This window comes from Arthroderma uncinatum (genome assembly GCF_011692745.1).
Source record: "Arthroderma uncinatum strain CBS 119779 chromosome Unknown scaffold1, whole genome shotgun sequence".
Taxonomy (NCBI): Eukaryota; Fungi; Ascomycota; class Eurotiomycetes; order Onygenales; family Arthrodermataceae; genus Arthroderma; species Arthroderma uncinatum.
The window spans coordinates 4,786,021-4,809,974 of record NW_022983863.1 but is presented as its reverse complement, the minus strand read 5'-3'; the positions used below and the strand labels follow the sequence as shown (position 1 = coordinate 4,809,974).

Sequence of the window (23,954 nt, the reverse complement as noted above, 5' to 3'; positions counted from 1 at the left end):
CCATGGGATATGGTGCTGACAAGACAATTATGGGCGTTGAATCAGGGGCTGAGGAGGCTACTGAACAGGTTCAACCAGAAACATGTCCTCCGCCTGCACCAAATTCATACTGGAAGCGCATGGGGCTCTTCAATACCACTCATGCTGATCCTAGGCCACTCTGGCTAATCGCTATTAGCCCTTTTGCCCTTATCACATATCCCGCGGTTTTATGGGGAGGTTTTGTGTACGGCGTTCAAATAATGTGGTTATCCCTAGTAACCATTACCCAGTCAGAACTTTTCAGCGCAGCACCTTACAATTTTAGCATCTCTAATGTTGGAAACATCAATTTCGCTGCCTTCATTGGAGGTGTCATCGGCATGTTTTGGGGTGGTTTCGTTTCTGACTGGTGCATTCTATATTTCTCACGTCGAAACAAGGGGATTCTGGAACCCGAATTTCGTCTATGGACTATGATGGTGCATGCCTTCATAAATACAGATGGACTTCTAATGTATGGGCTCGGAGCTCTGCATGGGGTCATCTGGGTTTTACCTGCTGGCTTTGGAATGGTATTCATTGCATTTGGCATCGGAAGCGGCGCTGCTATCGCCATCACATACGCAGTTGATTGCTACCCTAAGATTGCATCAGAGTCATTGGTCTTTATGCTCTTCTTGCGGAATTTGATTGGAACCGGATTTGTGTTTGCCGTTCAGTAAGTTTCCTCGCCTTAATTCTCTAGTTCTTCCGCTCTCATCATAGAGAGGGTAGGAAGTAATATTAATGTCATTTCTAACCAACCTCGACTCTTGAAACAGGCCGTGGCTACAGCACGACGGACTACAGAATACAATAGTGATAATGGCCATGATATGCTTTGTTTCAAATATGTCATTTCTACTTTTCATCTGGAAGGGAAAGGCTTTGCGCGAATGGACCGCAGTAAGGTACCACAATGCACAACAGAAGCATAGGCTCGCTACTGTATCTTAATTAATGTTTAACTGGGGGAGATCTAAATATTGAACGAGGCTGATTCTTTCAAATATTGTACTTATCATAGTAAAATCTGCAGATCAAACTGCACCCCGATATACATATCCTCAATTACTAAATAAGTATATGCGGAGCACGCGTTGACGTGTTTTCAAGAACTCAGTCAGCCTGGACCTCTGGGATATAAAACTGTCACGAATCACCTTCGTTAGACACCATCATCAACTAATACACTCCTCAGAACAAAGTTTCGAAGGCAAAAACTTCTATTTCCCAAAAACTACTCCGTACCATCATCGAATATGCAGTTCAATATTCTTCCTATCTCCCTCCGTTTCAACTGGAAATGTCCAACTGCGTGGCCCAAGCGGTGAATATAGCGACACGGGCGACGCCAACAGCAACATCCGCTTTGGGTTCATCGGCGGCAAGGTCAAGTTCACACTCGTAGTCTACGACACAGGCCCTCGTGTCTCCAGTCCATCTTCAAGGATAAGTGCTATGAGAAAAATGCTGCATTCTGTGAGGATTGCAAGAACGTCGAATTTAAAGGAGAAGATATGAGAACCGAGCATAGCTTCACTTGCTGAGGATAGTTGGCTAACTTTCTACCCTTTAGGTCTCGTCTGGGGCATTTTCCACTAGTGCTCTGGCGTGTGTGGTATGCTATAGGAACGTTTGGGTATTGATTTCTTCAACGAGGAGGAAACTGGAATCTTTTTCGTTTTGGATTTATCGGATGAACAAGACATGTCATTAAGTCGCCCATCATTCTATATATGTTGGAGCATAACAATCTCCGTTGAAGTGTAAACAAATTGGAATAACCAAATGTCTTCCAAGACTGAAAGCAGTTCAACTTAGGTGGTAGCATTGACTACCCAAACCGCGTAACCCCTGAGGTAGAATTTCGAACTCCACTGCATCATACATTGAATCGAATGCTATCTCCTTGGGTATAGTGTTATCTTCATTGAGACTCCCGTCAGCCCCATGGCCGTAGTTTTCTTCTTGACATGGATTTCCCGAGGCCCATGGCGAAAATACCACCTGCATCTGTCGACGGCGTCCTCTATAATCCGATGTAGGTACAGAGGTATAGTCACTCCAATTTTCCTCCCCTAGAGTAGCAAAACTCTCCTGCGAAGACAGTAATGGTAAAGTTGTGGTATGTTCGGAGTTATTGTTACACTCTACCTTGTGGTCATGAGCCTGTTGGCTATGGTTATTTGTATCGTTAGACACAGTTTTAGGTTCTTCGTCAAATGCTTCGAGGGTCTCTTTGGGTATCTTTAGTTTATCGTCCTGGGCGTTGAGGTTAGGATTATGACCAATTGATGTTTCTAAATCGTTAACGCCTAGCGACCGGTATTTGCCCTTCGATTTCAGCACAATTCGACAACCAATCTGATTTGTCCAGACCAGCCCTAATGCCGGAAGTTTATACCCTCTCGGAGGCCCAAATAGGCCACCTCCGTAGGAATATGGAGCCTCTCCCCAGCCAGTAAAAAACGGCTGTTGGTATTCAAGGCTTAAAAGCGTATTGAAACTTGGGATTGTGCATGTATGCATGTCGTCATTGTCGAGATACCCTTGATCCAGCTGCGGAGAATGAGAGAGCGGATTCTGTTTCGGTTTATTTCCCACGTCATTCTGTGGCTGGTAGGGTTGGGATGCTGGGGCGAACGACGGAGCAGCACTAGGAGAGGAGTGTTCTAAAGGACTCCCAGGGGTTTCCCGAAATCCTTCAGGTATCACAAAGGAATCGTGTAATGTACTTTCAAATCCGTCTGATATCTGATTTGCTACCACCATAGCAATATTATGCGTTGCAGCCAATGTCCGGAGTAAATGGCCCAGCTTCTTCAGCTGCCATGACCGCTCTAGCAATCCAGATACACTCTCCGTAGAGCTTTCAGCACGGTAATTCGCCGTTATGGAATCAATTACTATAAGACCGACATTATAGCGGGAAATAGCTACCGGTATTTGGTAGTTAATGACATGCTCCTGTGTTTCAAGATCAACCGTGGTCACGGTGAAAATGTTATCCAGTGATGGGCGTGGCGTATCAGGCGGAAGTGCCTGGAGAGTCGCGTGTTCGTTCAAGAGTTGGTTCAGCCTGTTTGTGGCAAGATCTGATTCTGTTGATATATACAATGCGTTTTTGGACAGACCATGGGGTGCGGGAAGCTGTACTGAGAGGAGGAGATGAAGTAGAAACTGCGTCTTTCCGGAGCCACTATAATAAATTATATCTTTAGTTCTGAATTGTAGTCTCAAGGCGCGTTTGCCCTCGTGATAAGCTGGAATATATTACCTCTCTCCGGTCACCTCTGTCACGTATCCGGTCGATATGCCTCCGGAAAGAGCAGAATCGAGTATCGGGTCTAGGGTACTGATTCGCCCTAACGAAGGTGGATGCAAGGTTATGGAGGCCTTACTTTCGGCCAAAAGGCGGCTTGACTCGTGGTTAACATTGCCATTGCCATTGCCATGGTCATTTCCATCGCGCCTTGATTGCAATGGACGTGCCTCGTTATTCCTATCCTTTTCTTGCTCCGTTCCCAGCCCCAGATCCTGGCGAAGAGCCTCAAGAATATGGGCGGTCAAGTTTCGAATATCCGTAACAGGGGCACGAGAACATTTTGCAATCTCCAGAGCATCTAGTAGGAATAGTTCCTTGATAGTTATGCCGGCCTTGTCAAGTAGCGGTAATATATGAGCGTATGGCTTGATTGGGAAGTCAGGCAGCGTTAGAGATAGGTCCATGGGCGGGCTCGAGACGAGCGAGGTGGGCGATTGAGGGCAAGCAAGTATCCGCCTGAGACTTGCATCCTTCACGTATATATTTATGTCGCGTCGTGATTATTCGTGGCTGGCGTTGATGTTCGCGATGCACTTTAAATGTTTACACGGCGTCAATTCACCCCCGGCTTGGCAACCTTCTTACAACGTTTGGAGCTCACGACATCATCGCTCGACAGGTTTATTGATATCCCCTGTTTCCATGTCCTATAGTGGAATCAACTAATATCTGGGGTCACGCTGGGGTGCGGCCGGGGTATTTAACTATGGAATCCGGCCGTGAATATATGCTGGACGACCCGACGGTTCTAGTTATCAAAGGATCTTATGTGGAAGTATCAGGCAAACTACGAAGAACATTACTCGAATATTTATGGAATCCTCTCTTCGTTCGATCTTTTTCCTGCTATTACTTGCTAACGATGATATAATTACTGCAACATAATCTAGTCTGCTGTGATTGCAGCTCCTTGATATTCAATATCCTAGCTCAGATCGAATCACTTACAATGAAAATGTACTATACCGAGTGAATTCTTGCATTAACGGCTTCAGTCATAAATAATCCAGGACATACGTTCAAGTTTCCATCTACGGTGGATGACTTCAACTCCAACGTGCTTTATACGGATATACTCCGACTAGATATAATTGGGATCATTTCTGCCCTGGGGGACCAATACCCCAAAGCCCAAATATACTGATGGATACGGCCATAGACGTCCCAAATGCGGCAGATATCAAAAAGTATGTCATTTTCGGCTTCCAGAAAGTCATATCGGAAAAGCCACTCCCTGGGTGGCTCATGCGGTCATGCAGGTTCAGCATCATGGACATCACAAACACGATACCAACAAGGGCCCTTTTGACGGCTCCTAGGTTTTTATCCCCGAACGTGCTGCTAGAGATTCTTTTGCTAGCCCATGCAATGTGAAGCCCTTTTACCCGCTTGAAGTAGGGCAAGATCCTTATATATACTCGAACGCTCTCGGCATATTGCTTGCTAAGTTAGAGAAGCGACGAAAGATAAAACAGTCCAACAATATGTTTTGATCACTGGGAAGTGATACAAGGCGGCAAGTCTACCGATATTGTGCCCTCGCTTCGCCCTGAAAAAGGTATGGCAGCAGATCTTCCTTCTCTTGATTAGCATTGGAAGTAGATGGATACTCATATCTATCCCAAGCCAAACAGCTACTAGTGTAACTACGTACTGTTGTAGAAACCTATGGACCACCTTTCCAGGGCCGGATTTAAAGCCGACGAAGAAGTGTCAAGTGTATAAAATACGTAATGGCTAATCGTTGAACATCGTGTAAAAGTAGACGGTAGGAAGTAATCCCGAGGTTAATCTCTATACATCATTTAGGAAAGACGGAAAAGAAATACATTTATGTATATACGGATATTTTGAGTATCAAAGTAGTTCAAGAAAACCTCAGATTTCACCCACCATTCAGGGCTGGGACCATTTTCCCCATTATAAAAAGTAGTTTAATTCTTACACACCCTTAGTGCTGCGTATATATATAGATGATGATATCGCACGAAAGTTCAGCTACATGATCGATCTACCTTGTTACCAGTGGTAGATACATCACCCGGTTGTCTCTAGATTCCTGGCCGCTAACTGGCTCCTTGAGATAGACTCCCCTCCCTGGCGCCGTTTGGCTCCCTGGCGTATTCGAATAGCCGGATCCTTCCGCCATCCTGCATACGGGCTGGATATGGAACGAACCCCGTGTTCGTCAGACCAACGAGGAGAAATATATATATATAGTGGACATCCTGCACAGATAGTCCGTATACCAACGTCTTTACTGTCTATCCAACAGCACATAGTTTCTACAAGCTCGGATATTTATAAGCAGCTGAGGCAGCGGGACTACGTCGACTCCCGCATCGTGTCCTAGATTTAGTCCCATCTCAATATATCCGTTCCTCCACGATGGCGTTTCCTCACCCGCTTGATCAGCTACGAGAGCCAGAGATCCTGATCGCCAGGGATGTCGTTATTCAAGCCTGGCCGGGGGAAACCATCCACTTCCGATCCATGTATCTACAGGAGCCGAGCAAGTCATCTTTGAAGCGGTTTCTCGAAGCAGAGCATGCAGGGAATCAAGATGCTGCGCTCTGCCCACCACGAACGGCGTTTATGCAGTACGATGTGCTCCATGCCGATAAGACATACGAATATGTCGAATCAACCGTGGATATTGCCTTAAAAAAAGAGTTAGACCGTGAAATTTTTGACTGCACGAGGCAAGCCCCTTTAACCATGTAGGTCCCAAACTAGCCCACTGAGAGACAAGGCCTATAAGGCAACTATACGTCCAAATTCGCTGACCTGCTGTAGGGAAGAAATGAAATGGTTCTACGAGGTCTGCAATGCCTCACCCATATTTCAAGAAGCAGTGGCCAAATTCAAGCTCCCTGAAGGATATCAAGTAGAGATCGACCCTTGGCCCTATGGCGGATTGGATCCGAAGGATCCGGATATTCGTTATATCCAGGCCCTTTGCTTTGCGAAAGACCACAGGAACGGGAATTTGGACTCGAACCACTACTCTCACCCACTTCCCATCATACCTGTCATGGATATTCACAAAAAGGAGATTATCAGAATAGATAAGCTTGCAACTGGCGGGACTGACGATGGGATAGCGTATGATACATATTCGTTAAGCCCCGCCGATCATTGTCGCGCAAGTGAGTATATACCCGAGTTAATGGATATCAAGCTTCGCACCGACCTCAAACCTTTGAATGTCATTCAGCCAGACGGTCCGTCCTTCAAGGTAGGCAATGGGAATCTTGTTGAGTGGCAGAAATGGAGATTCCGTGTTGGGTTCAACCCTCGTGAAGGTGTCACCATTCATGACGTACATTACGATGGCAGAAGCACATTCTATAGGCTGAGTATTTCTGAAATGACAGTCCCATATGGGGACCCTAGGCCACCGTTTCATCGGAAGCAGGCCTTCGATTTTGGTGACGGCGGTGCTGGTCGTGCAGCAAACAATCTGTCTCTAGGATGTGATTGTCTAGGTGCGATCAAGTATCTAGATTTTGTCTCCATCGACCCTTCTGGGAACCCTTCGGTATCAAGGAATGTTATCTGCATCCACGAGCAGGACAGTGGTATCGGGTGGAAACATACGAATTTCCGCACTGACAGAGCAGTCGTCACTCGTTATCGCGAGCTAGTCGTCCAGTTCGTCATCACCCTTGCAAATTATGAGTACATTTTTGCATATAAATTCGACCAAGCTGGTGCCATCACTCTCGAAACACGAGCGACTGGAATTCTCTCGGTCGTGAATATTGACCCTGGAAAGACATCTCCATGGGGCAACGTCGTCTCGCCTGGAGCTCTCGCGCAGAACCACCAGCACATTTTTTGCGCAAGGATTGATCCTGCAATTGATGGAGACAATAATACTGTGTTCCGCGAACAATCACTCCCCATGGCTCTCGACCCGAAGACTAACCCGTACGGTAACGGGTATAAAGTAGTGAGCGAACCAGTCACCAAATCAACAGGTTTCAACGCAAGTCCCGAGAACAATCTCATTGTCAAAATATCCAACACCAACATCTTAAACCCGATTTCCGGGAAACCTGTCTCGTACAAGTTCACGCCACCACCTACCCAGCTCATCCTCGCTGACCCTCGTTCCATCGTTGCCCAACGCGCTCAATTCGCGAAGCATCATGTCTGGGCCACGGCATATAAGGATCGTGAGTTTTTTCGCAGCCGGGAACGTTACCAATCAATCTCGCACTGAGGCGGGTGGTATCGCTGCTGCTGCTGCTCGTGACGAAGATATAGCCAATTCCGATGTTGTCCTTTGGTCTGTCTTTGCATTCACGCATAACCCCCGCGTGGAGGACTGGCCAGTCATGCCAATGGAGAAGATCGAGCTCCAGTTCAGACCAGCGGATTTTTTCAATAGAAGTCCAGCATTGGATGTCCCTGGTTCTCAAAATATGACCAGTGTTCGTGTCGGGGAAGACGAATGTTGTAAGTTAGAGAGGTTGAAGGTGTAAAGTAGGGGGATTTTCTGATCTGGGACAGGCTGATATTTTGACTCCCCTTTATATGCTGATGAAGTTGTTGATGTGCATAATTTAAGATGTCGAGCATCGCAAGTATCAGGATAACAATGCTAGTAAAGTAGAGTAAGCAAATACACGCCAGTAGAATTCTCCGAAAAAACAGGAGCATTTATATCTTGACAACTATATATCCTAATCAACTCATCTGCCCAACTTCCATTTCTCTTGCTAGAAAAGTTCAATCAAATCAGCGGAAAGGAAGCCATGGTGAACTATATTGCATCATTCCATTGCTAACTGAACTAGGCTGCGTAACTTGCACACCAATATATCGACATATCGACACCCCAACGCCCGACTAGATTCAGATAATTAAGACGTCCCGAAACAACAGACAGAGAAGGCAGAAGAACAAAGAGAGGTGAGAAAAAGAAATTGTCATGACATTTTTGGTAGAACGGTTGATAAGGTAATAAATTTAATGGATTAAGGGTTAGACTGGCACTGAAAATAAGAAATGCGTGTCTATAAGGTATATCTTTCTTTCGCTCGCTCGTTGCATGTAGCTTGTTCGTTATATCCAAACGGGGGATTTCGTCCACTTTCAAGCCCCTTTATTCCGTTCATTTATCATTTGACTTTCATTTTAGTTGCTTGATATTGGATCGTTGAGCTTCGTTCTTGGGTCTACGTGTCATCATTCAGCTGCTCACTGGCTTGAGAGCGGCAGGTGGGAGACCGATGTTGTTACGGTTTCTGAAGAATAGGACGGCTTTGCCTTCTCCCTCGGCGGTTTCGCAGGGCTCAACCCACTGGCAGGTTCGGAAAGAGGTCCACATAGCGCGGAGGAAGCCGAGACTGCCATCCTTGGTATCTGCGCGGTAGTGACGGCCCATGACCTTCTTGACGGCTTCGGTGGCCTCGTCGGCGTTATAGAAGGGGATGGTGCTGACGTAGTGGTGGAGGACGTGGGTTTCGATGATGCCGTGGAGGAGCTGGCGGCCGATGAAGCCGAATTCACGGTCGATGGTGGCGGCGGCTCCACGGGTGAAGTTCCATGCCTCAGGCTGGTAGTGGGGGAGAGTTGGGTCAGTGTGCTGCAAGAAGGTGATGGCGACTAAGGGTATGTTAGCAAATGAGGGACCCCTGAACATGAAAATTTGAGTACGGGAAGTGAATTTGTGAACATACCGAGCCAGTGGTTAACCCAAAGGTATGGGATGAAGTACCAGACCAACATGTTGTACCAGCCAAAGTTGTTTCCGAGAGTATACAGAATGGAACCAACGATCAACAAGCCCAAATCGCTGAGCAGGATCAGCTTGGCGTCCTTGGACTCGTACAGTGGGCTTCCAGGGTTGAAATGGTTGACACCGCTGAAGAGACCGTTGGTCTTGCCCTTGCCGCGTCCTTCGCTCTGGCGTTCGTGGTAGTTGTGGCCGGTAACGTTGGTGATCAAATACAGTGGCCATCCAAACAATTGCTGGAGAACCATGTCGATGACGGAGTGGATAGGGGTCTCCTCGGTCAACTCATTGAGTTCGTGGAGCATGCGGCCAACGCGAGAAGCATAGGCGTCTCTTGTCTTGGGGACGAAGACCATGTCACGCTGCATGTTTCCGGTGGCCTTGTGGTGCTTTCCGTGGGAGATCTTCCAGGAGAAGTATGGCACCAGCAAAGATGAGTGCAAAACCCAGCCAACGGTGTCGTTGAAGACCTTGGAGGTCGAAAACGACTGATGGCCACACTCGTGGGCCAAGACCCAGACTCCGGTTCCAAACAGGCCCTGGATGAAGGTGTACAATCCCCAGAGGGCGAAACGGACTGGAGTCGACGGAACGGTCTCGGGGGTGACATAGTTGTGGAAGATATAGAAGGTGGTAGCAAGACAGGCGATGTCTCTCAGGACATATTGCATACCACGGAAACCGTCACGTTTGTAGCAGTGGGCTGGAATTGCATCACGGATCTGCTGGATGGTGAAGTCTGGCAGTGCGAACTCGTTGCCGTAGGTGTCGACCAGTTTTCCGACACCGGCTTCGCGCTGGTCCTCCGACTCCGAGGACAGAGATGTGTCCGATGGCGAGACACGGGGGGTATCCAGAGGCGAGGCAGAGGTAGAGCTGGACGAAGATGCGGCCGCCGCTTGTCTGCGAGCGGCAGCTCCCTTTGGAAGAGCAGTGGACGCCATATTTTATTCGATTTTTCCTGGCGAAACGAGGGGTTTGGCAGAGGGGTGACGCGAAAGTGAGAAGACAGATTCCGCGTTCTAGGCTAAACAGGTAAAGCAACTTCACTTGGAAGTGTTATCGCCTTGAACAGCGTTCCCACTGCAGCGAGAATTGTTAGTTTCTTTATCGTATGTTACAATTTGAACGAGAGAAAAGGAGAAGGTCGGCTCTAAGGGCGCACTAGAGAACGAGTGTAGAAAAAGGAGAGAGTCCAGGTGTTGACTTACCAAAAGCTGGCCGTTGCTTAAGAACTAGAGCAGCGAGGACAGGTGGAATGTCGCAGAGGATGAAGTTGTTCCCAAGCCACCTAATTGCGGAATTCAATATTATTTATGATGTTTCCTTATCACAGCTACCATGGAAAGCTTTCTTAGGGAAAACTTTTAAGTGGGTTCTCCCGCCAAGACCCTGTATCGGGTATTGAAACGGTATTACGGGATATATTATATTTAAATATTTCGATATCAACCCGGAGACGCCAGACTGTGTAACACAGAGCAGGTATATAGTTATTCAATAGTGACTGCAAGAATCTACACTACTTATTAACTGTTGACATTATACTGTAAAGTGGCTGCAAATGGGTCTAACATAGAGAGTAGAGAGGGTTGAAGCGGGATACACGAAATGACAATACAGGCACGGATGTTTATTTCAGGCAAATCAAAACCTTATTTTTACCTCCAAAAACTTTCTCTCCTCGAAACTTCGTTTTTTCTGCCCAGTCGGAGGCCAGGGCGGTTTTGCTGCCAGGCCGTGGGGAGACTTTTCATCGACTCTCGCCTCTGCCACTTCTCTACCACTTCTCTACCCACTCTAGTCTTCTCTACCGTGGCTTCTCTACTCTCTCTCCGTGGCTTCTCTATGACTTCTCCTGGCTTGAGTTGTCCCTGCCGTCAAAGTAACCTTTGGCCTCACCGCCTTCCGCCCCGCCAATAAGGAACCAGCTTAGTCATTCCCGGCGTCTGATAAGATAGTGTATCACTAATACCATATTACCTGCTCCTTTCGCAGGAAGACGTACGGTAACTTGGTATCGCCCCGTACACATCCTACGTCCAGGCTGTAATGGCGTCCTCTGATTGGCCAGTAGTTTTTGTTGGGGTGTGTACTGCAAATACAAGAGCGTGTTTTATTCAACAAAAAGCAGTGGTCCTCGGCATGTATATAAGACTTAGGTAAGGCAAGGACTATGCGAGACATGGATCATGGAGCCAATGGGCAGACGGTGATTGAGCATCTCACGAGCCCGCATCATGAGTAGCATGCATGTGGCTCCGAGGTTGCGACAGTGGCATGATGTTAACTTGTTCAAGGTGAAGGTGATATAGATTTGTATATACGGAGTACTATCTAACCGGTGGTAGAGCCAGCCTGCCAGCCTCCGTCCTCGACCGCATCACCAAACCCATCCAGGTTGATGGTCGTCATCTGGAGGTCGGCGCTGACCAGAATGGTCTCACCGTGGCTGCGGTAGTCTAGCTCGCTGGAGACCGGTCTTCGCGGGCGTGGAGCAAAGCTGCTGTCCGAATGTGGTTGCTGCTCTCCTGCCAACGGCGACATGGGCTGCTGTTGTTGGCCAGTCTCAACAGCAAAGGACTTGATATCGACCGTCGGAAGAAGCAGATGGCCAGCTCGTTGCGGGAGCAGTAGCAGTCTAAATCGCTTCTCTTCTCCCTCCGCGCAGCTGTAGTTTCCTCGTCTCCGGCCGCCAATTACCCAGACGTCAGGGTTGGCTACCACTTCGTAGCTAAATTCGAGAGACGACTGTACCTCACGCTCAGCAACACTGCACCAGCGTCTCGTGTGATGGATTATTAAATCTGCAGGTATCATGTCATCGACGCCCACATGGGTCTGGCCCGGAGACAGGCCATCCAAGACCAGCCTTGCAGTATGCACGACTTGCACATCTGGGATGTCAACTGGGATGGTGATGCATCGGCTGGCATGCACCGGCCGTTCGTTTGGAAGAGGTATACTCTGGTTTTTCTTTTTTTATGGTACATCTAGTTAGCTTTCAAAGATATCGTTAGATTGCTAAATGATGAAACTTACCTCGTGCCACTTTTTCAGCCACTCAACCAGCCGCTTCTGTGTATCAATATCCAAGCTCTGGATTGCGGTATTCCACTGCACATGCTCGTAGCTATACACCTCTATCTCCCTCACCAGCCCGATGATCTCCAACGCATGGGCTGTCCAAATGGCGCTAAAGGCTGCCAGCAAGAATGGAACCAGGAGATGCTTTAGGCCCGAGAACGGACTGGACTCCACCTCCTCAGTGAACTTGTCTTCCAATACTGATAAGCACTCTTCATTAAGGCATGAAAACTCCATAGAGAGGCTCAACGGCCGTGCGGACCCTTCCTTTTTGTCGGGCTGGTAATCGCTTCGGGGAGTGATCTTGTATAGCAATGAAGCAGGTTGCTTTGGGAACACGTCAAATATCTCTCCCTTTAGGGCGCTAGCCTCCACATCGTATTTGCCTGAGCTCGCCATTTCACAATTAAACACCCGAATAGGTATCAACATGCCAGGGCTAATGCTAAATCTTGAAAACAGCTGCCCATCCTGGAACAAGTCTTGAACATTGACGCTGACGGGTAATGTTGATATAATTGAGGAAGAACTGATGTAATCAAATTCTCCCTCTGCTGTCTCGTATTCAACTTCCATAGAAACGGAAAGCGTCGTCTGGCTTCCTTCCATGGTGTAGGGCACCCTTAGTATAGCAGTGGAGTCTCTGGCAAGAGATGAGAAACAAATCCTGCCCCCTTTTTTCTCATCATCAAGCGTAAGGGATCCATCCACAAGTGATACGTCCGCAATGATAAGACGTAGCCCGGCAGTTGCAGGTTTCAATCGCACGTATCCAGTAGAGATATCATTCCAGCCAGAATTCAACTCAATGTCTAGGCTTCTATTTTCCACCAGGTTGATAGCCCTCGACTGAGAGATCTTTCCACCAAACGCCTCTGCGGCGGGGTAACAGACAATATGAGGCCGTTCATCTTCGGATGCAGGCGATTTGACTGTCGTATCCTGCAGGATATGAGAAGCCGCAACCTGGGAGTCGTAATCCTGTATAAAGGTGATATTTCCAGCTTGCATCTCGATGCGGTCGATATAATATTTACCATGTACTGTGGTCTATGTGTAAAAAAGTATGTCAGCTTGAGCCACTGAGAGGAACGAAGGAGTAAGCCCAGATATACTCACCGAAGACTCAAGTAAGATCTTCGTTGTCTTCGCTTTCACGATCGTAGAGTCAAAGTTGTCCAGCCACAGCTCCATAGTCGGTGTCTCTAATGAATTAACCAGTCGCATCTTAATATTATCGATCTTAATCTTCTCACCAAGCGCATATCTTAAAGACAACTGCGCCTGAAACCCGTCTTTATCTGTAAAATGAGAAATCCCCGGCTTAATCTGGACATCTCTAAAGAAACCTCTGATTTGAACAATAAACGTCTTTGAGAGTGATTTTGAGACTTCAAAAAGATCGTCGACGTATTCCTCAACTCTACAGCCCATACTAGACTGCAGCGTAGAGCAAGGTTGGGATATCGATGAATATATTCCAAGTAGCCTGAGCGACGCATGAACGAACTCGTCCTTGCGGTTCAACCGCTTCAAACATCGACTATATAACTCCACCATTGTACCTTCTAAGGCTTCCCAGCCATTGCTGCAATAGAAAGTGGCAAGCTGATGAAAATAGGATGCCGCTAAAGCATAATCACCCGTCTCGTACTTAAGCAATGCAATATCGGTCATCATCTTCTCGGCGGATTTCATTCGGTTGGCAGCCATATTGTGGCGGAATACTTGATCGGTAACCTGCTCGTAGAGACAATTGAAATGTTTCGCTGACTTGATTGAGAGAGCTAGGCACGGCGTGTCCACACCGCCCGTCATTGATGGAGATGGTCGCTTGGATTGTGATACCACTGCCGGTTCAGCTTCTTCTTGCGAATCGTCGTCTAATGAAACATCTGTGAGATCACTCTTTTCGTTGAGTAACAGTGACATGTTATTCCATCCCTTTTCCCATCCTCTCCTTCGCCCAAGAGCTGCTAGCTGACACCTAGCAAGGTGGTACAAATCCGCTCGAGCGGCAGCTAACTCAACACCGCCCGCTTTCTGTGGCGTAGAGAGGATGGACCCTAGCGAATTTAAGGATATCCCAGATCCAGGCCTCGAAGTTGGGGACATTAACGAGCTGGAACGTTTAGGCACACCTGCCCTTGTTTCGGTGGTGAAAGTCGCAAGAACAGAGGCGTCAACGAGGTCCTTGCCGGTCCGTAGAGATACCGTAGGAATATCAAGGCTCTTTGTGGAGGTTTGTATTAGGACTTGGGAAACGGCAGCGTACGCCCAGGAGGACACGATGTTCGTGACGACATTGTCTTTCCTACATGGATCAGGTGTCTGATATAACTGTGCCAGCCCATTCTCGACGTCCCTTCTTAGAGTTCGACAAGCAAGGGTGATGAATTCGCTGGCTCTCTCGCATATCTCTGCGAGTAAAACTAAATTATGTTTATCGGTGTTTTTATGAGAGGCGCTTTGGCGGTTTGAACGGGGTGATCGAGCGGCTTTCAGAAGGAGTAGCAACTGTCTTGAAAAAATGTAAACACGGAAGTCGAAAATAGATATGTTATTCGCCAGAATCATATCTCTATATGGCTTTTGCTGAGGCTGAAGCGGAAATATGTCTCGTTCGAGGGCAATCGGGTTTGAAAAGAGATCGTCCCGGTAACCGTCGCCATCGCCGTCATCGTCCTCTTCCTCATCCTCGTCATCCTCCGATGAGCTAGAGCCTTCTTCCCTTTTTTCTGGTGACTTTGAAGCAAGGATGGACTCAGCCTTGGATTGAAGATCCTTGCTATAATTTAAAAATGTGCCACCATGTTGATCCCCAGTGCCAGAGATTTGATCTCGCAAAGCCGAGTCCAGCCCAACAGCAAGTTCATCATAGCCAATAAGAGCATCTTCAAAAAGGCCGACATTTTCGAGCCCAAGGGAAAGGCCTTCCTTTAATATGAAGAAGGTACAAAAATTCCAGCCTGGTAGGCTTCTCTGTGAATCCTTCTCACGGATATCAGCTTCATACTGACCCACGCGCAAATCAAAAGACGTAAGGATTGAAGATTTAAGTTTCACAACTAGGTCTTCTAACTGCGCAGCTAGTTCAGGCTGTTTCTTATCAGCGTCTGCTTTTGGAATTCTCAATTGCGCAACTCGATCAACTGCAGTTTTCGATGATCCGTTAAAGTCAGCCTTGACTTTCTCAAGAACAGAGGTCGAACCCCTCCCTGGCCACTTCGATGGAGGAACCTTCTCCGTTACCTCTGGGCCAGGCGCTGTCGCAGGTATGACGTGAAGAATTAGCCATTCGAAGGCATCATGATTATCTTGCCCAGTGGGTGCGGCAGAGGCCCGTGTCTTTATCCATTCCCGTAACGTCTTTCTTGATGTCGTCTTATACGTCTCATTATCATCACATCGTAGCAAATATATCTTTAAGTATGGCGTCTGCAGCAGCCCTGGTATCTGGTGCCTTCTTTGCGACACCGCTCCGCTTGCGCCATCACTGAGCCGCTTCTGATCATCTGCTGCTGTCTGGGCGGGTTTGAAGTCGATTTGTAGGGAGTCAATGGATCGAACGGGCCGAGCTGAAGATTTCCAATGGAGATTTCGAAGAGGGAGGACTTGCGATAGTAGGGGGCTGACTTGAGGGAAGAGGCCGAAGGGGTCGGTATACTCGACTGCAAGGATAAGGAGTAAGTCATGAGCTTCTCGTAGAGCTTTGGGGCCATTGCATACCAGTTACATTATTCGAGTTTAGGTGAGGGGTGGCGTCCATGACGACCAGGGCTTTACAAGAGACTGGAATATCATATTAGTGCACGCTCAGAAAGCCTTCTGCGTTGCGCATTTCATGGAGGGCGTCTGTTGTTTCGCGGCATGAGGTCAGATACGGGCACCTGTGTGTCTTGGCATCCCTCTGTACAAGCACCCTAAACATCCATCCTATATTTACAGATCAGTAATAAACAAGCCAGTGTCAATGTTTATCTACGCATTTAATACTCTAATGTTAGAACAGTAAGAATATTCTATTAAATTGTACTTCGTAGATACCCTAGCAAAAGGTGTAATATCAAAAATAAGAGCCCAGTAGAATGATAACCATCATTCCATCCCAAAGCACACAAGAAATGTACAATCCGAGACGGAAACCCGTCTTAACTCGCAACCTTCGAACGGAAAAGACCCAGGTCGCCTCCAATAATACAAGCAAGAAGACATGTGCTAAAGAAGAGGAAGAGGAAGAAGAAGAAGAAAAAAACAACAAAAGAATAGGATACGCTACTAAGTCGTTTCAACTAAGTAGCCATAAGATTCCGGTTGGGTGGGCTAGTGACAAAATGGGATTTGACAAGGTCATATCCGTAAGAGACATTTTGCCAAATATCAGGGATGAGGTTTTTCAGCATCGCGGCGACAATTATGATCAAGAGAGGAATCTAGAAGGTTGTGTGTTAGTGGTGAGTATGAAGAGGCAGGAAACTAGTGAAATGAGGAAATGACTTACCCAGATAATGAAGAGATTACGGTCACTGCGGAATCTCTTCATCTTTTGCGCGTGAGCCTTTCGTAGTTGTTCCTGGTGCTCTCTCGAGATGTTCTTTCTGCCGATTGTTACGTCACCAAACTCCTGCTTAGAGGATGATGCTTGAGAACGCGTCGATACATCCGTCTCAGCGAAATGCTGGTCCGCGGCAGCATCAAGAGCTGCTTCCACCATGGACGATTTCTTGTCAGCGTAGTCTGCATCTGATTCATGGGGATAAAGTTCTTCGTATGCTGGCGGGGATGAATTGCCCGTCAATCGGTCCCAGCCGTCTTTCATAATATTGGTAGACCAAGCTGTCGTTGGTCTATGCGGAACTAGAGAGCTAATACGCTGGATCATCGGGTGGGTTTGATAATCTGGAAGCGTAGGCATCGGAGGCAATGCAGGCAATGCCGGAATGTTTGGAAGGTTGGGAAGGTTGGGTAGATTTGGGAAAGCCCGGTTAACATTTTGCTGGAACTGGTTAATTTGAGCTGCCAGTTGATCACGCCATGCAACCAAAGCCACTGGGGGAGAAGAGTTTCGTGCCACACCCGCAACAACGTCGGGTTCAGCAGATGCTAGTATAGCAGCTGGAGGAACACTAGCTTTGCGGGAAAGTGAGAGGTATAGCTTCTTCTCCTTGCGAGATTCTGATTTGCTGCGCATAGGCTGGGCATATAGCAATTCTGGAGCCTCAGCAGCAGGTTCACCGTCAGAATCATCAGTAGAATCCTCTGCAATATCCGCAGAATCGCTGGAAGATGTTGGTTCCCAGAATCCATCGAGTGAGCCGGAGCTTGGTCGGTGACGCATGGGTGACATTGATCCGACGCTTCTTGAACGGTAATGGTTGCTAGAGACAATGACCGCCCGGTGGGCATCGAGAGATGTGGCGAGGTCAGCGGGGGTGAAACCGCGTAGATTAGGCGCAGCAATATTAGCACCAGCAAGTCGAAGGCGGTGGACAATATGCGTATGTCCACTGAGCGCTGCCAAGTGCAAGGGGGTGTTGTGATTCTTGTCCTGGACGTCAGGATTGGCTCCTCGAGCAAGTAAACCGGCCACGAACCGGGTTAAGCCCAACGAAGACGCAAGATGTAGAAGGGTCTGTCCTGATGGAGAGCGTGAGTTATACTTAGGAGAACCTGGGCTACCATCAAGGTCCATAAACTCGAGATAGACAAGCATCTTTGCGTCAGTGTCGGTGACGTTTGCGTTCTGACTGCTTCCTGCGGCTTGTCGTTGCTGGCCTCCAGCGCTGCCGCTGCCCTGGTAGTTATTCTGAAGGTTCCATAGACTATTTCCATCACCACCCATAATCTGCTGAGCAGTTTGATATGCATCGGCGGGGTTACTAAGCTTTTGGCCCAAAATTCCAAGAGCAATCCTATACATTTGCAGTTCTCGATCATCCACGTAACGAAAGAAAATTTGTGGTTTTGGAATTATGGGTTGTCCCGGCTGGTGCTGGCCCAGTCGAGGGTGTTCATGCTTGAATACAACCGGCACAGAACCCGGCTTTACGGAAGGTGGCGTGAGGCAATTCAAGCACTTCTCACCCCAGAAAGTAGTGGTAGTGGCTAGAGTGTCGCCGAACACAACCTCCATACCAGGATAGAAGCCGCTACCAAGGAGGGTTACTTCGCTTCCACCAGTAGTAGAGCCCTCTGCCGGGACAAGTTTATGAATCATTGAAGGCACTTGAGGTGGGGGGAGGCCCGTTGGCACGCTCCAAGAGTGATTCTGGGTGCCCGAAGCTGGTAGTCCGGTGGGAGTTCCTTGGTCCATAGACCTGTTGCGGTTATTCATGTGGGGAGAGCCAGGCCGACTTGGGTGCGTTGAGCTAGGCGCGGACACCAATGTTTGTTGCCCGTGGTTGTCCATTGAATTAGTGCCTTCAAGTGGGCTGAAGAACATCCCGTCGTTGTTATTTGGTGTTGGTGGGCCATTCACAAACTGGGGAGTCATCATTGAAGGTGTCACATAAGCTTTATCCACGTTTCCGTTGGCAGACGGGAGATTTGATAGCAGCGGAGACTGGGATGCTCGTGGGGTTTCGATTCGTGTCATTGTAAGTCCAGTAGGAACTTTCCCTGATCCGCTCTGTTTCCGTCGCTTGGCTAATGGGCCAGTGCCGTCAGAAGGTGACGCTTGTCGTGAGAGGTTTCGTGGCGTAGTTACAGGGGCAGCTGCATTTGTGCCATTCTGTGACTGGTTAGAAGCAGCTGGTGTTACTGGATATTGTCGATTCCGGAGTGCTTGCAGATCGTTGGCTGAATGGGATAGTTTATATGGCATTGAATGTATGAACGGTTTCGCCAAATCTATCGCGGGATTCGCAGCGAACACCCCTGCTGTAGGGAATTGGGGATCAGTCACTACGGCATTCGCTGCAGCGGTATAATTTGTCGGCGCATGAGTCTTATGATCATCAGTGATCATAATTGAATTCGTAATGGCCTGTGCTATTGGATTGTCCATATAGTCAAACACAGTGAAGAGTACCCTAAATTCTAGTTAGTATATGAAATAATGGGGCATGCAGGTGGGAGGTTACGTACTGGAATCCCACTTTCTCATTTTGGTGCCTGCAATAACATGCTATCCTCATTGGCAATTCTACTTGCATTGCACCCAAGGGCGCAATTGGTAGAGAGGGGTCGCAGTTTGTCGAATTGGGAGTTCTAGGAGGGTCTGTCCAATCCTTGATCTCGGTGGTGTTGAACACGATAACCCTTTTATCCTCGTCCTTTTGGAACATTTCATCCTCCTCCGGTTTCCGCTGCTTCTTCCTAGAAGCTCGCTTTCGCTCTCGTTGAATGCAGCCGGGGCAGATTTTGACTTCGGCTCCTCCCAATGGAACGTCTTCATCACCCTGGTTTTCTTCTGATGAATTATCCTTTGGAGATTTAACGCTGACATCTTCGCCGCGAGCCCTAGCAAACGCTCTCTCCCGTTTCTTCTTGTCCTGTATCGCACTAGTGCACAAAACACTGGCGCGAAGTTCAAGGATGTCTGGGGATCGTTTTATTTCGGGTTTTGCGAGAAATTTTGGCTTGGAGATAGCGTGACTCGGGAGACGCAGCTTCTTAACGCCAGGCGGCATCGGGTAGAGTGTCAATTTAATCGGTATCTGCGTCTCTACGCGAGACTTCAACGAGGTAGGGTGGACGATCAGCCGGGGTCGTATGTAGTTTTCTATGCTGACATTGGGGTGGAAGACTGCGGAATTACGGTCATTCATAGGAAACATCACTCCGGGTGAGCATTTCAACGATTCGAAAGTCTGGCGGGGGGATCTGAAGGTTGAAGTCGGAGATAATGTGGCCGATAGAGGCGAGCCACCATTCATACCGATTCCACCAAAGGCGTCTTCTAAACTTGACTGCGAGGCGCGGCCATCCCAAAAACCTTGTCCGGGGTATATTGGTTTAGCATCGCTCGAACTTTGGAACACAAATGGGTTTACAACGGCTGGCTGCTAAGAATAAGTTAGTATCTTTTGAACATGACAAAGAAATAATAATAGCCATAACCATAATAAGGGACCACTCACTTGTTGCGACGAACCAGCGTCACTAGATTGCCCAGAAAAAGTAGAAGGCGTACGGAACGACTGCTTAAACACAGTCGGCTTACTCTTCTCCATATTGAGTTCCATCTTCAGTGGACTCGGGCTGCTGGCCGCACTGTCGAAATCGAATGCAGACGCCATGGCCTTGTTGCTAAACTCCACGTCGTGATCCATCACCGAATCGCCCCTAACTGAAAAGCTTCCACTATCTTGTCCAAGGAAGGCACCCTCTCCCAGCGAAAGTTGTTCGGTATTTGGCCAGTCCGGTAAATATCGCTCTGTCCCCGCGCTATCCGGACTAAAGAGTCCCGAATGATTGGAGGCGAGGGAGGCATTTCGTAGATGGCCTGTAGGTGAATCCATTGAGGAACTATGACTGGAATCTTCTGGTGAGTCGGATCGAGTGTCGGACGGGGTTGAGCCGGCCGGTGGAACGTCATTCTGGGATTTGTTTGGCATTTCGGAAGGTGATAAGCACGACATTGCATCGGAAAGCTGAGGCGCACTTGACGGCCGGAAGAATAGGTCTTCAAAGTCTCGTCCCAGGCTAGGCGTCGAGGCATTGAGGACCGACGGGTCGAAGCATAAAGTATCTCTGTCGTCCATGATATTGTCCATATCTCCGTCCATGATTATGGGCTCCATGGCCCCGACCCCAAGTTGTGGATAGAAAGAATCCGGTCGAAATACTCCAGTAAGCCTATCCCTTCGAGTACAACCTTTCTTCGCGTGCTCTCACTCGAGCGTACGGTGTGTGGGATGCCGAATCGGCGGATTGATCCCTCAGGGGCGTTATCGACAATGCTGTTGCCTACCGCAGCGATTATGCGCCTATATACGCCGCGCAGCTATCGACAGGTCGAGCGAGCAGTTAAACAGGATCCCCCTCGATGCGGAAACGACGTGATATCAAGGCACAACCGGCGTGGTGGCTCGTACTCAGTAGACGAGATCGAAATCCAGGGATAAGTCGAGGAGGTCTTGATGTGTGTCGGTGAGGTCCCAGCTGCAGAAGACCGCCACAACGACAGCTTGGCACGTTAACCCAGCAGCATGCACATCCAACTCATCAACCGGGCCTGGGGATCGCGCTGAGAAAGGCTGCTTCGGCGTATCGACTCCAGATGTTTGCGATGGGAACTCGCCGTTTGACTCTCGTGACGTTTTGCAAGAGCAAAAGAGAAATCGGAACGGCGAAGGCGGTGGTGCGCTAAGCCGCTTCGGGCAGCCCTCTTCTTTGGTCCGCAAACGGCGCAAAAAGTTAGCAGGGACAATGAGAAGAGAAGAGAATGACGGAGAAGACAGGGCTATTATACGACGGCTCTCCTGCTTCTACTTGCGCCGGGACGACCGCCGTTGGCTTTGCTAGCGAGCCTTCGTGGGGAGTCAGCGGCTTCGGCCCGGCGTATAACCTCGTCCTTGAGGAAGACGATATATTAAGTCACCAACTCCTCCAGAGGACAGAATGATACAGCTATTCTGAAGGCATGAACCAGTCTCCTGCGCATGCCAGTCTATTGGAACGCCAAATCGCCGTTCATAAGCCCCAGGACTCCTACAGCATCTATATTCTCTCTCGTGGTTCTATACAAAGTACTGAGACGGCCAGAGACAAGATCCAGGACACAGGAACAGCCTCGAGCCCGGCGTCCCTGGGTCTATACATCCTAAGTATAGGTCTAGAGGCGCGGCTGGAACTATTGGACAGCCAGGGCCAAATTCTCAGCTGCTGCTTATTATCCCCGGACGCCTACGGAGCCTACCTAGAACCTGCAAGTCTGTATAGATAAAACACCTAGACCCGGCCTCAGCGGTCCATGAGGCTGACAGAGATATACAACCATTTCCGAGCTGCTCCAAGAAGTCTCCCAGAGAACAGCAAGACGATGCATAAGACATCACGCCCGACAAGGGATGCCCTATAAAGCATGCCCTATAAATACGTGGATTCAATCGATTTCGGATTCCGAGCAGTTGAAGCCAAACAATCTTCCTTCTCCGAACTTCTTCCTTCATCCAGGAATCGGGACCAGACCTGAATAGATGGATATGTAAAACATTCCGGCGCTACGGTTGCGTATTTCTAACACCCTGGGCACCTATTGGACGAATATTCGCTTCTTAGCACGGGCATGCCATAGGGAGGTAATATCCTATTTTCTCATCTTAAATTTATTCTATTCATGTCCGTAAACCGCCTTTACCTATCGTTTGATAAGCGGACTATATAATTTACACGTGGTTGCATGGGTCTTCGGGATATCCAGACTTGGCCCTGTCCCCGCCGTCTCCTCAAATGGGGCACGAAAATGCTCCATATGCGGATGCTTATACGCTCTTAGCATATATAGGTATGGAATGCACACTATAGTATATGTAGGAGGGTCCCGGTGGCTATATTCTAAAAGATCAAGGCCGCTTCTCTACTTGCACTACAATGTCAAAAAACATGTTTGATCCCCTACGGATAGAAGTGTCATAAGTAATATTAGGATATAGGTTAGGTGGAACCCTACACCAGCGCTACCAATGCGATTTCCCATACTGAACAAGCTCAGTCATCAGCTTTCCGCCAGAAGATACATCGTGGTATGGATCGGACTCATTTGCCATGAAGCAACCACCCGGCTGTTCACTGCAACTTCGTTCTCCACCACTACAAACACCAACAATAGTCGGCTCCCCGTTGATATACCCCCATAACGGACCACCCGACCACCCAGGCGACGCATACACCTTCGACTCAAGCTCCACGCCAATCTCCCCATGGGGATCGACATTGTCAAGCGTTAAATTCGCAATCAACATCTGTGCTGCACCTTTGAGTGGTTCGATAGGGTACCCGGAGCTATGCCACGACCGGTTGGCGTATGTTTGCATATCCTTCCACCACACGGTGCCCATCCAGCCCATCCGCTCGCCCAGGGGCTCACATAGCATGCATATAACATAGTCAATCCCAGTAACGTTGTGTGTGTTCTTTACCCCGCGGCACTGTGAGACGTATGATCCGCCGAAAGGTTCGGCGTTTTTCTTTCCATGGCCGAATCCGGGGACAAACCGCATCCACCTCCTAGGACCATAGTCCAACGGGAAGCAATGGCTAGCGGTAAGCAGCAGGTTCTTCCCAACAAGCGTGCCAGTACACCAGCCATCTTTATCCCCTCTGAATCGACGGAAAAATATCCGACCTATCGTAGACCACGGATATCCTATGGTGGCCGTGACCTGATATTGGTCAAACGATGACCCTTCCACCGTCACAGGGAGGATGCTTCCGCTGTAGTTCCTGAAGCCAAAGGGGTGGGATAAAGACACGTCGCTTTCGTTCTCGCTGTTGGGGTTGAAGGCAGGTGTTCCCCCAAATTCAGCATCTTGCATAGCTTCAAAACTCCAGATCGTCTCGGCCAAGTTCCATTTATCGTCCACGGTTAGTTTCTCGGATTTGAGGTGAGGGAACGCATTTCCGCATAATCCGCCCCTAGGCTGGATCAGAGATGCTGCAGTAACGAGGGATTCGAATGATAGTAATAAAGTAAGGAACGGCCATATGGAATGCATAGTAATGGAATAAGAGGCTGGAAATGAGCGTGAGCATTAGACGGTATTTGCTATTGCTCTTGGTATATTTTATGCAATCCATGGAGTTTGGGATATGGAGCACGCGGACTGT

The 23,954-nt window shown here is 48.4% G+C and overlaps 7 protein-coding genes across 7 annotated transcripts; 2 read left to right on the top strand and 5 right to left on the bottom strand.

The window, feature by feature from the left end:
- Nucleotides 1-29: 29 nt before the first annotated feature.
- On the top strand, nt 30-704 carry GIQ15_01451 (MFS transporter; the record flags this gene model as incomplete). The annotated part of the gene is made up of 1 exon (XM_033548868.1): nt 30-704. The coding sequence occupies one exon, from the start codon at nt 30-32 to the stop codon at nt 702-704; it is 675 nt and encodes a 224-aa protein (XP_033409819.1).
- Nucleotides 705-1,836: 1,132 nt separating this feature from the next.
- On the bottom strand, nt 1,837-3,753 carry GIQ15_01450 (DNA repair protein RAD57; the record flags this gene model as incomplete). Its single annotated transcript, XM_033548867.1, has 2 exons — nt 1,837-3,223; nt 3,302-3,753. 2 exons carry the CDS (start codon nt 3,751-3,753, stop codon nt 1,837-1,839), a joined length of 1,839 nt encoding a protein of 612 aa, XP_033409818.1.
- A 1,984-nt stretch (nt 3,754-5,737) lies between these two features.
- On the top strand, nt 5,738-7,872 carry GIQ15_01449 (uncharacterized protein; the record flags this gene model as incomplete). The annotated part of the gene is made up of 4 exons (XM_033548866.1): nt 5,738-6,069; nt 6,146-7,530; nt 7,622-7,813; nt 7,868-7,872. The coding sequence occupies 4 exons, from the start codon at nt 5,738-5,740 to the stop codon at nt 7,870-7,872; spliced, it is 1,914 nt and encodes a 637-aa protein (XP_033409817.1).
- Nucleotides 7,873-8,549: 677 nt separating this feature from the next.
- On the bottom strand, nt 8,550-10,039 carry GIQ15_01448 (Delta(12) fatty acid desaturase; the record flags this gene model as incomplete). The annotated part of the gene is made up of 2 exons (XM_033548865.1): nt 8,550-8,965; nt 9,040-10,039. 2 exons carry the CDS (start codon nt 10,037-10,039, stop codon nt 8,550-8,552), a joined length of 1,416 nt encoding a protein of 471 aa, XP_033409816.1.
- A 1,393-nt stretch (nt 10,040-11,432) lies between these two features.
- On the bottom strand, nt 11,433-15,951 carry GIQ15_01447 (uncharacterized protein; the record flags this gene model as incomplete). The annotated part of the gene is made up of 4 exons (XM_033548864.1): nt 11,433-12,071; nt 12,138-13,232; nt 13,302-15,853; nt 15,912-15,951. 4 exons carry the CDS (start codon nt 15,949-15,951, stop codon nt 11,433-11,435), a joined length of 4,326 nt encoding a protein of 1,441 aa, XP_033409815.1.
- A 523-nt stretch (nt 15,952-16,474) lies between these two features.
- Nucleotides 16,475-20,926, bottom strand: GIQ15_01446 (ankyrin repeat protein; the record flags this gene model as incomplete). The annotated part of the gene is made up of 5 exons (XM_033548863.1): nt 16,475-16,615; nt 16,684-19,213; nt 19,269-19,929; nt 20,062-20,188; nt 20,264-20,926. 5 exons carry the CDS (start codon nt 20,924-20,926, stop codon nt 16,475-16,477), a joined length of 4,122 nt encoding a protein of 1,373 aa, XP_033409814.1.
- A 1,878-nt stretch (nt 20,927-22,804) lies between these two features.
- GIQ15_01445 (uncharacterized protein) lies at nt 22,805-23,842 on the bottom strand (the record flags this gene model as incomplete). The annotated part of the gene is made up of 1 exon (XM_033548862.1): nt 22,805-23,842. One exon carries the CDS (start codon nt 23,840-23,842, stop codon nt 22,805-22,807), a length of 1,038 nt encoding a protein of 345 aa, XP_033409813.1.
- Nucleotides 23,843-23,954: the final 112 nt, after the last annotated feature.